The following is an 11,695-nucleotide window of genomic DNA, read 5'->3' on the forward strand; positions in this document are numbered from 1 at the left end:
TTTTTGGGCAGCGGTGGTTAATTTTTTGGCGGGGCTTATGTGGAAAAGATCCAAAAATTACACGAGTACTTTCAGTTACCGAGACTAGACACAAAACTGTTAATTTTATCCACGATAGGTTTGGTGTGATGTTTATTTACTTCGAAAAGAATGGGACTAGATGAAAAGTTAGTAGGCATATTCTACCTTGAGGCGAATGCTCCGCAACTGCTTCGCTTCCCAACATCCTGACGAACCAAATTTGCACATGGCAACTGTAGAAGTCCACTTTTGTCTGCTTTTCCCCTAGTGGAATCCACTTTTTCCGGGTCTGCCCACGGATCAATCACAGCCCACTCACTGTCGAGTTCTAAACCACATATTTCCGTGAAACTGTCATGTAGATCTGGTCTTTGATTAGTGCCCCATATTCTTACTTCGGAACTCCTCACTACCTCAAGTAAGTTAGATTGTCCCGTCTGCCACAAGTAGTTTTTCCTACAATCGTCCATGTAAACATCAGTCTTATTGATTAGGCAAAAGGCAATTTAGTATCATCGGGTATTTTTGGGTTTCTGCGCCCTCTGCTGTTTGATTCTGACTCGTTTCTGTCCCAGAAGGCCGTTTTGTCGGTACAAAAGTCTCTAATCAACTAACGACCACGTAAAGTAAATGAGGTGAAAAAGTGTATGGACAAGCCTTTGAAAAATAAATTCTTTCTAACCAGTGATAGAACTGCATTTGATATCCTCAAACAATCTATGTTTTACAACCATTCTGCATTTCTAACACAGGAGCACATTTGTTTCTCAGCTTCTAGTTTTGCTAAATATCACGCTCAGATGGATTCAGCCATATTCCGCACAATTTCTTTCAATTTCCCCCAGGCGAACTACACTCTGTTTAACTTTGTCGGCTCCGTTGTTGGAACTCTTAGAAGGTTGCCTACAGGAACTGTAAAGATTATCTTGAAATCCAGGCTGAGTTCACATAAGTAATATAATCTCACCGAAAGGTAGGTACTACAGGGAGATAGTAATCGTCCAGTAGATGATATTTAAGTCCCTAAATGTAGGTGTTTGAACAAACAATTTTTCTCTTAATTTTACTGCTGTTTTATCAAGCACACGCGACGAACAGTCATGACCTAAAGCCAATTTCTTATAAGTGTTACGCTTGATATCAGCTGCGGTCAGATGCATAAAATAGGTCGAGAAGATAGAAATTTAGTTTTAGGCGGTTGTGTGACCTTTAGACATCCTACAACCATCTACAACTAATTCAGAAACTGTCCAGTAGGTTTCAAACTTCTGTGACACAAGCTGACTGGGAGGTCCTGAAAGGCAGACCAATCGATCCAGAACAGTTTCTGAGTAATTGTTCTAGCCATCGGACCAACCAGTCACATCGCTAAAGCGCACACATGCTCGCCTCGCATGTCACGTGTCCAGGGGTGAAAGGACATACACTGCTGTTGACTTTTTGACTTATTCCATTGTTCGCACTGTATTTATTTTATCATGCAGCAAATAGTGAATAAAAACGACTATCTACCATAGTAAAAACTGTTATTAGTGCATGCACCTTCTGAGTTATGTTATGGCTATCAATTATCATCAACTGTGCACCAATATACTTTCCTGTAGACAGTCTGATTTACGGCTTTTCTCATGTTGGCAAAAGCGCCCTTCGGGAGACATAGGTTTTGAATCCTTTGCGAGTTGAAGAGTGAGGATAAAGAATTCTGTGGAAATCTGGTAAGGGATGTTTCCTTTCAATTCATAACTATGAATGAACTCTCCACTTAGTTTTGTCTCAGGAGTTCAGCTGCTAAATGAGATTTTCAACTCTGACTACTTAAAGGAAAATAAGTAACTAAAGGACAGTGTTTTTTATGGTTTACCGTTCCGCTCGAGCGTATCCGGTAAACTAACCGCAAAAGAATTGTTCGTTTCGGATAAGAGCTGTGCTTCCGACGAAATTCCAATAAGAGTGAAAGGAGGAACTTTTATAGACGGCCTAAATATCTCCTAATATGACAAATATTAGCTTTGGAGATCTGCGGACTAGAATCGTCCTGTTCTAAGACACCCTTCTAGGACTTAAAACTAAGGAGATGATCACTCCGGCGGAATGCACCCATTTGTATATTAGGACGGTGCTAACGCGGGGACTACGCCCACCCGATGAACCTGAATAAGGTCAAGAGTAGTAATAGGCTGTTGAAGAGCGACCATCAAGCAAACGTGTCGTGCCAACGAGATACCACCCTCATTCGCAACAGGCAGAATTAGTCATAAACTGTGTTATTATTGGATAACTAAGCCAAGGTGAACAGTTCCGGGGGGGCATTTTTGATCTCGAGATAGCTCGGTGGTTCAGGCGCGACTTTCTGGCTGGAAGGTCTTTGGTTCGAATCCAACCCTCTCATCTTTACTGCTCCTGTCCGCGCTCGGGAAGCCTTGCATCATCTACACAGCCGTGCTTCCTTCGGGTGGAACTACAGCAAACCAGTGTAAAAGCTGGACGCTGTTGAGTTTCGGATACGATTGGCTGTCTGCGCCCCCTCCCCCATGTCGCATCTAGTTGGATGCTGTGAGACAATCAAGAGGGCTGTTGAGTGATCTGGCCGATTGATTCGTGTCACACGACCAAGGCAGACTCAGCGCTCGTACGAAATGTTTTTGACAGCACAGTACCGGGTTTCGCAGGCGCATAGCGACTGCCTCGGCTGTAGTCAAGCAACTGGCAGTCTACTTGACACGCGGTAAATGACTTGAAATGATTCATTTGACATGACTGCATACCCGGTATCAATTAGGTGGGACGCATTTAAACTTCTGGCTGAACTGTCGAGGTTAGTGTTATTCCTGTAAGGTGCTCGTGTATTCTCCTACAGAGTTGCCGTGTCGTGCATCCAACATACTCCGCTGAACAACAGCAGGAGAAAGAATACACAACCATATTGTGGCTGAGGACTGGCATCTTGTCTTTCAGGTTTAAGCTGAGCGAAGTGTTGGTTGTAAACCAAGACCGCAGAGTTCCAGCCGGAAACGTGCGTTGTAGGGATTTAAACAAGCGGCGATTGACTATGTCCGCCAACAGATCACCCTTATACCGTAAAATCAAGTATATTGGCTTCTATCCGACAGTCGTGATAGGCGGTTGGATAGGGCGGTCGGACATATTCTTGGTTATAAATCTATCCGGGTAACCATTGGCTCGGAGCAATGTGCTGCAGTTCAGAGTCCAGTGTATCGGCAGAGCAAAAATCACGAGACTGTTGTTCGAGTGGATGACCACAACCCATTCTGCTGAGCCCACATTCCGCTCGCCGCTGTTTGGTGTGCGGCATTGACACTACACTGTGCCGGTCCGTGACAGACCTGTGCACGTGTTGACACTACGAACGTGGATTGTGAAACCTACGCGTCACTCAAAGTTCCGTATTGGGAACCTCAACACTCAGTTTGGTGGTTGTCATGAGAACCTAAGAACACCTGGCTTTCATTTTGAGTACAAGTAGGTTTTCGCCTTGCAACGCCGATAAATTGGGTAAAATAGATGAACAAAAATGGGTAAATGAGTAAATTTCTAACAGTACAAAGTGGAACATAAATGTTGCTGTGATCCAAGGGGATGAAATGCCTTTTCCGCTAGTTAGAGTTAATTACCGAAGTCAGGACCTAATTGATATTTGTGCGGTTACCAGTCTATAGCCAATATCATTTGAGTTAAGCATTCTACAAGCTGACAGTACCATCTGCCAATAGTTACACGGATTTGGAGAACAGCTCTCCAGCCAATCAGCAGAACTTCTCAGTCCAGTGAGCAACGTTCAGTTGCTTCGGTCAGTGCAAAGCAATCAGCGACTTCGAACAAAAAATATCGATCGATCCCGAATGCTGCCGAATCATTCAGAGATTGGATCAATAAAGAGCGAGGAAATTTGTGCGAGCAGCGAATAATACTGTCTAATGAAAACCAAATGGCTTTGTAATAGTAAACGAAGTTATCCCCGCGGTGAAACGGATAGACTGGCCTCCGTTTTACCCCAACGTCGGAATAAAGCTTTTCAAACAAGTTGGCGTTGTTAGTATGGAATCTTAGACTATAGGAAAGTCTATCGTGACCTTAGCTAATTGTTTTCACCCAAGGTGCTCCTTACTTGCGGAATCTTTGAGTGTTTGATTGTTTCTTCGTGATCCATTTTAGGGACGAAATGACTTAGTGGTTAGAGCGCAAATTTACTGACCGGAAGGTCTGTGGTTCGAACCCGAACTTTCCCTGTCTAGGCTTGGGTGACCTGACAGTATCCCAGTCCTCGTGCTTTCTTCGAATGACGTGGCAGCTAGGCACTGGAACGGTTTTACAGCTGAACGATTTTTTCCCACCCATGTTCCTACTATGCTACCAATGGCAACGAAGTCTTTGGTTAAGCACTATTGCTTTTGATCTCGCATTCGTAATGCTCCTCGAGGGTCGCCTGTTTTGAATGCATTGAGGTATCCTCTAAGTCAATCAATGTAACAAAGGTCCTTGGAGCAGAGTAGTTATGGGCTCTCCAAAAATTGTTACTGCTTGCTGATGCATTGTCATCAGAGGTTACGTATACAATCTTCAGATACTTTTGGTAGGACAATCACATTCGACTAACGGCATATCCTTCCCATGTAAGTCGCTTAACTGTGATAGCCTTTGACGTCCTGCTACTGCAGGGCGCCTACTTTCGCTGTGGTGACTGACAGCTTTGCTAGCTGCGCGGGCAGCTGGAGCATTCATCCACCGACGTCAAAGCAGCACGGCAAATTTGACCCTCAGGGAAACATGGTTCGACAGCCTTCAAAGGACAGTAGGTATACTCGGAGGATGATGACGATGATGATGGCTTTGTGGTGGTGTAAGAGATGGTGTTCATCGTTGTCTTGGTGGTCGCGGTAGTGGTGTTGGTCGTGGCGATCGTTGTCATGGTGATGGCCGAAGCGCGGTGATCGTGGCGATGGTGACCATGGTCGTTGTCTTGGTGATGATGGAGATCGTGGTTGTACTGCGGTGATGGTGATGGTGATGGTGATGCTGCTGCTGCTGCTGCTGCTGGTGATGATGATGATGATGATGATGATGATGATGATGATGATGATGATGATGATGATGATTACAATGATGATAATGATGTTGATGATGATGATGACGATAGTGGCCGTCGTGGTGTCGGTGGTGGTCATGATGGTGGCGACGGTGATGCTACTGCTGGTGGCCATCAGCAACATTCGACCAAACACCAGAAGACACGTTGATGCATTACAATGCTGGTGTAATTGTGCCTACTACTTATGGGGTATGCGAGTAGTATGTTTTTCCCGTTAATCCGCTTCGCGTCTCTTGAAAAGTCAGATCTACTACGGAATTTGTGGAGTCGCATTTGCATGTATTTGAGTAACAGTCAATGAATATGCAGGAAAGTTCAGGAAGAACGATCAAGGGGAGAATATGGATATTCATTTTCGTAAACAAGAGGCATGATGTTTTCTAATAAATAACTACGGTGTCTGGTGACCGATTTGTAATCATCACAAAAACGGAGGAATAACCGGTATTCCTTAATGAAGTGATCCTGTTCGTTTTTCGAAACACATTCCAGTGGTTCCGTGGAAAGTTCTCGAAAGATCGAAAAGGTTAATGAAGATACGCGAGCAGCTCAAATAATATAGTATGTGGGGAATGTCACAGGCTTTGTTCATGGTATTTCTCAGTCACTTGCGCTGGTTACTTTTGAAGTGTGCTATCCTATGGAACAATGGCTACTACGATCTCTATGGGATTGACTTCTCTAACTCAGTAATACCTTAGACAATCGAGAAGAAAGCCGTCAAGTTTTTTACTTCAAAATGTTTGGCGACTTCATTGCGAACCATCATCGTAATGCCATGAAGTGATTTACACTTTGTGTCTAGTTGAATTATCCAAATTGTCAACTCACCTGGCTGCTCAAAGTCTGGATACATTTCTTTTACCAGTTCTCTTGTTTCAAGAGAATAATCTCGAGCCAGTTCGGCCGCCTTTTTCGACAGTTCCACTATCATGTGAACGTTTTCGAGGCTGAATTTGAAGGGGGAATGAGATCACGATAAGGTGTGCTACACAGGTGTTCTCTGGGTTTTTGGTAATAAAGTATATGAATGTTGAAAGCTGACATATTCTAAAAGTTAACGGCTTGTTTCCACTGATTAGTTCACCTTCATAGCAAGCCTCTCTTTATCCCGCACTAGGTTTCCGAAACCTGATCTTTGTCAGGAAGTTCAACTTCTTGAAACTTGTTCCACAATGCTAATCAGTAGTGGCACTGATGGAGTAGCCCTCAATTATCCAGGCCAGTGAAGCCAGCTTCCGACTGAAAGCCCAAGCAATTGATTGATTCACGAACGGTCGACAAGTGCTCAGGCACGTGACAGAAGCACAGCCGCTGATGCTGGGTGTTCACCAAACACCGAATCTATATCAGAAGTGTCCTTTAAAGGTCCCTTTTGCACTCCCTTGTTCAAGTTAACGATAAAGATCCTCAACTTTCATTTTTAAAAATGTACCCCATGATCGATTGGTAAATTGTAAAAATTTGGGATTTGTACAGACTGAAGTAATGACTGACATCACTGGAAACAGTAGGATTTCTTTGTCCAAAAGCGTCACTGTCTCCGAGACCATATCACAAATAATTAGGTCTAATATTGGCAAAACAGTTTTTAGAATAAGCATCGAATGACTCTCATCAAAGCCGTTACAAGGACGGTCATTACAAAGGAATTAGTAACCGTGGTCGGCTAAACTCGAGTGAACTTTGTCCTAATTACGTTACTGATCTTTCCGTGTCAGCTCAAATGGTCTATTCATCGAACCACCCGTTCGTTTGCCTAGGTAAATTCGTGTAGATGCTAGACCCCTAGTTCCAAACCAGAAGAGAGTGAGGGCCTAGGTCTATCGTGCAATCAGCATGAGAGTTTTCACTCCATCACATTGAGCGCAACGAATGACATACATTCAACAACCATACGGATTAAACGGGCCGAGATGGCCCAAGTGGTCAGAGCGCGAATTTACTGACTGGAAGGTCCGTGGTTCGAACACGATCTCTGCCACTCGACTTCCCCTGTCTAGGATTGGGCGACCTGGCAGTATCCCAGCCCTCGTGCCTCCTTCGTGTGGCATGGCAGCTAGACACCGAAAGGGTGCTACAGCTGGACGATACGGATTAAACTCAGGATCACATGCGCTGTTTATTTCCATCGGAAGTATTGTTTGACGCATCGATTCAAAAGTTTTTAGTTTGCAAGACAGTGGACGGCTTTCAAATAACCGGTCAAAGGCAGTGAATTACCAGTCACGAAAACGCTGCAGGTGTGAGAGAAACAAGGTCTTGTGAAAAGTCCCGTGAATGTTTTTGAGTGCTTTCATCTAACTCACTAGGAGTACTGAATATTCTTCCCTCTTTATTGTGATCACCTCCATAATGCGACCAAAGTTACCAAGCTTTTTCAAGGAGACAAAAGGATAGGATTGGTACCGTTAGTTGTTCGTGCCATGTATACATTTCTCAAAGGGAGTCAATATGACCAGTCTGATTGTTTAAAATTTACTATCACGTGTGTAAACCACAGAATTTTCTCGAAGCCACAACGGGTGATCAGCCGTTGCCAATTTTGCCAATTTTACATCTCCGGGAAAATGAACATGACGTGGTTTGATGTGGACATACATTAATCCTGTTGAACAAAAAAACACCTTGAGACTTTTTTCCACCTATTTTGAAGACGGCTCTGACATGAAAAGTACTACTGATTTCCCATCAGAGGAGTGTCTTTCTTCGGGGGATCTCTCTCTTACTGGTGCTTACCCCTCTTGGGCCTGAATGGTCATTAGCCATTTTGAACACTATCCAAGAATTACAATGAACTGTTCTCAGACGGTCAAGAGGTCTCTAGAGATCTAACATTTGTCATTCTGAAAGTGCGAACCATCAGAGGTCATAGAATCTCAGGGAAATGTTAAACACGGTTGATTAGAACTTAGACATACTTCTCTCTGGCTTCTGTTGCACGCAGTCTCGCTTGTTCCGCAATCACCCGGGCGCGTTTGACGGAACTTCCCACCCCCATTTTGATGTGGTAATTATACAGGAGCATGTGTGGTTTGGTTCCTTTGGACCAAGAGAGAAAAACCAACTTGCCGTACTGGTAGCGACCTTGCTCACATGTGCCATCTTGGAAGCGTGTTTGCCCATAGCCATGTCGCTGGTTCTTAAACCACTGACCTTCATAGGTGACTCCATCCGACCGCTCACACACACCATATCCGTGTCGTGTATCGTTTTCCCACTGTCCGGCAAATGTTTCGACCGTCTCCGGATCGATAGCGTCCTCCTGTGGCGAGCGATAAATGATAGCACACTAGTTTACAGGGTTTATTCACGTGATTTCAAGCTGTCAAAAGTATTGGCGGAATGTGGATCGATCGCACGATGCTAATCAAACATATTTGGTCTTTGGGAGGATTGTTAGGACGCCAAAACAGTTTGCAAAGCACAGTGAGGATTCTGTATAAGTTGGACAACTGAAGATAATTCGTCTTCCAGAGAGTGAAATTTTGATGGGGAGTTTCGATACAAAGCAATAAAACAACAAAACAAGGAGAATTTAACACTTTCCAGAGGTCCGCTTCTTGGAAATCTAACACTTGGGAGTCTCGGTCCTCTAATCGAAATACGCCACGCTATTAGGGAACAGTCCTCATAGTAACCGCGTTTTTCCGAATTCTCAGGCCGAAGAGCAACTAAACGGCAACAAATCAGAGGGTGTCACTTACATTCAATGAAACTGCTCCTATAATCCCACTAAAGGATGTCTTCAAGCAGATTTCGGGCAAAGTCACCTAGATACCATGCAGCCAGCTTTTGCTCACAGTGAATTCATCTGGTTGGGGTGATATAGAACATGGATGCCTACTGGGAACTTTCTGCCTTCCATCCCTTAAGGTGCTTATCTAACCATGTCCTTGATAAACCGAATAGTAGAAAGTGCATCACCTTATCTTTGCGAGTTCATCTGACTCCTCGGTATTGATTGAAATCTTTGAAAGAGATGAGCTGGAATTCTCTGAAGTATCATGTCCAAGCCTACTCACGCAATACAGCCGTATGCACACCAAATTAATTTTAACGGGAGGCCCAACTGGATCGCAACTGAATCTCCCTGGTGTATCTAACGTGACCTTATGACAGTTTCTCCATTCATTTGATTACTCCGCCTATGTACTTTTGATCTCCAATGGTTTTGCTCATCTGTACCCGTCATCCACCTTCTCCCAAAGCGGTCCGGCGCTGGTGTACTAGCTCCGCAGCTGACCGACTTACTCACGTGCGTTCGTATCCCGTTTGCTGACCTTGACTTGTTTTCTCATGCGTACCGCACAGCCAATGGGAATCACGAGATTGCCGTCGGAAGGGACGACCGCAACCTACACCGCTGAGTCATCATTCCGCTCGCCGCTGTGTGGTGTGCGGCGTTAACACTGCACTGTGCCGGTCAGTGGCAGACGGTACGTGGCACTCGGAACGTGAACAATTGAGGTTTGTTGTACACATTTGCTTGACCTTGTGTAAATAGTACCGTAGAATTTCGAACCCAATTCTTTCTTTGGGATTGTCGAACCTCGATGTTGCGTATCGGGAACCTCAACACCTCCCTTTACCATGTTTTTCAGCTGCATATTCCCTACAAAGAAGACCCCACGCTTAAGTGAGCATGCTGTTCGAGATATCGCGGTATTTCCCAAATCTGGACCAAAGAGGGGCATGAAGTTGATAGGAATTCGAAGGCCGGCCCACCTGATAAACCTTAGGTAGGTGAAAACCGATCGTCGAAGTTTTCAGCGACTTTATGAGTAGAATGTTTCTGTCAAAAAAAAGCCAAGCAAACTACTGCTGGTTAAGACATTTCTTTAAAACGATTTGAACCAGAGTTTTTTAAAAAAAACTGCCAAGCAAACTATTGCTGGTCAAGACATCTCTATGAAACGGTTTGAACCAGAGTTTTTCATACATTTGAATACATCTGAGCACTGAAAGGTTATTTGAGGTTTTAAGGACCAAACTCACCTGATCCAAAGTAAATACCGATTCTGGTGTAGTCTCATCTACTTTCCCGTAGGTGGTGCGTTCACTTGCACTACCTTGACGTTTGAAACGGTGGATAGATTCGCGACTTAACGAACGTGTAAACAAATTGGTTAGCGAGCGGGTTCTGTGGTGTCCAGATCGTGGGACTACGTCCCTACCGCGCCGTGGTTTGCTCACCCCGGAGAGTTTGTCTTGACGCCGTTGCACAAGTTCGCTCCGCTGAGAAGACAAGACGAATCCACAACGAAATTTACACGACATACGCAACTCCCTAAGTCCCGCGGTGTTTGATACTCCACCAGTTGGTGTGGCTCGGCGACCGGAGAATGGTTCATCTTCTTCGGGTGCTTCAAGATTTTCCATCTCCGCAGCTTCACCAGAACGTTGGCTTAGCAGGCTACCACGACGTCCAAGTTTCTGGGACGCTTCTGCCGCTTCCAGTGCGGCACGGCGTTTTGCTTTCATTTCGGCAGCCAGTGCAGCTTCCTCGGGGAAGAAATTGATCACTTCTCCGTATGGAATGGACGTGCGTACACCCAGTCCATCCCGAATACCGTTTTTGTATTCGCCAGCGTAACTTCCTGTAGACAGAGAACAGTATATGGACGGTAGAAAAAAGACGATAGTTTGAAAATATGGCTATTATAAATCCGTTCGTCAATTTGAAAAAAATCGTTCAGCTATAGTACCCTTTCGGTGCCTAACTGCTATGCCACACGAAGGAGGTACGAGGGCTGGTATACTGCCAGGTTGCCCAAACCTAGACAGGGGAAGTAGCGAGGCTGAGGTCGGGTTCGAACCATGGACCTTCCTGCTCAGTAAATTCGCACTCTAACCACTTGGTCCACCTCGCCAATTAAGGCAGTCCACAAAATAGATGTCAATGCAGAAGTAAGTTTCGTCCCGTCAATGAAGCTCATCGGTGTCAAAAAAGCCGAGAAGCACTGTACAGTTGTTTCACCCTCACGAAACTCAGATGCTTTCGACCTTCCGGCCAGTGTGGTTCACCTTAACCGTTGACCAGCGGTGTGCCTGGTCCCAGAGCTTAGGTGAGAGATTTTTCAAACGGTTTCTTAATAAACGCTGCATTTTCCCCTATTTTAGGAAAAAATCCTCTAAGGAAGTAAAATATCGACCAGAGAGATTATATGCCTGTCAGATGCAGATACAGAACTTCGAAAGACCCTAGGCGCAGTACAAACGATGTTGAAAAGCTTGGGCGTCTTGTGAAGCGTTTCAATCTGGGAACCAGTGAAATGAACGGTAGAATGGACGAAATCACGTATTCAAAAGAACACGAATCAACCGATGTGACTAGCATCAAGTCGGGTCAACTAGGCTTCCAAGCAATTCTCTGGCGACTAGTTTGGGTGAGCCCCGACGAAACAGCGGAGAACAGATCCACACCGTCTCGGTTGGCGCAACCGTCTTGTGTGAACTGCAAAAATAGCATCTTTCAGCGTGGGGGCCTTTTCCAGATAAGCCCCAAAAAGATTGGAAAACAGAGGATATGGAATTCGTAATTTTAGTTTTTATTGAAGAGGGTGA

At 44.8% G+C, this 11,695-nt stretch overlaps 2 protein-coding genes across 2 annotated transcripts in view; one reads left to right on the plus strand and one right to left on the minus strand.

Moving 5' to 3' along the window:
- The window catches only part of T265_15204 (hypothetical protein), a gene marked incomplete at both ends in the record, with an annotated part of 59,184 nt that overhangs the window by 15,836 nt on the left and 31,653 nt on the right, over positions 1 to 11,695 (minus strand). The window contains 3 exons of the mRNA XM_009177053.1: positions 5,960 to 6,078; positions 8,050 to 8,393; positions 10,127 to 10,728. Of these exons, the coding sequence (XP_009175317.1) occupies positions 5,960 to 6,078; positions 8,050 to 8,393; positions 10,127 to 10,728 (1,065 nt within the window). The remainder of the gene's footprint in view (positions 1 to 5,959; positions 6,079 to 8,049; positions 8,394 to 10,126; positions 10,729 to 11,695) is intronic.
- Positions 11,296 to 11,670, plus strand: T265_10629 (hypothetical protein; the record flags this gene model as incomplete). Its single annotated transcript, XM_009177054.1, has 1 exon — positions 11,296 to 11,670. The coding sequence occupies one exon, from the start codon at positions 11,296 to 11,298 to the stop codon at positions 11,668 to 11,670; it is 375 nt and encodes a 124-aa protein (XP_009175318.1).

This window comes from Opisthorchis viverrini, assembly GCF_000715545.1.
Source record: "Opisthorchis viverrini unplaced genomic scaffold opera_v5_390, whole genome shotgun sequence".
Taxonomy (NCBI): domain Eukaryota; kingdom Metazoa; phylum Platyhelminthes; class Trematoda; order Opisthorchiida; family Opisthorchiidae; genus Opisthorchis; species Opisthorchis viverrini.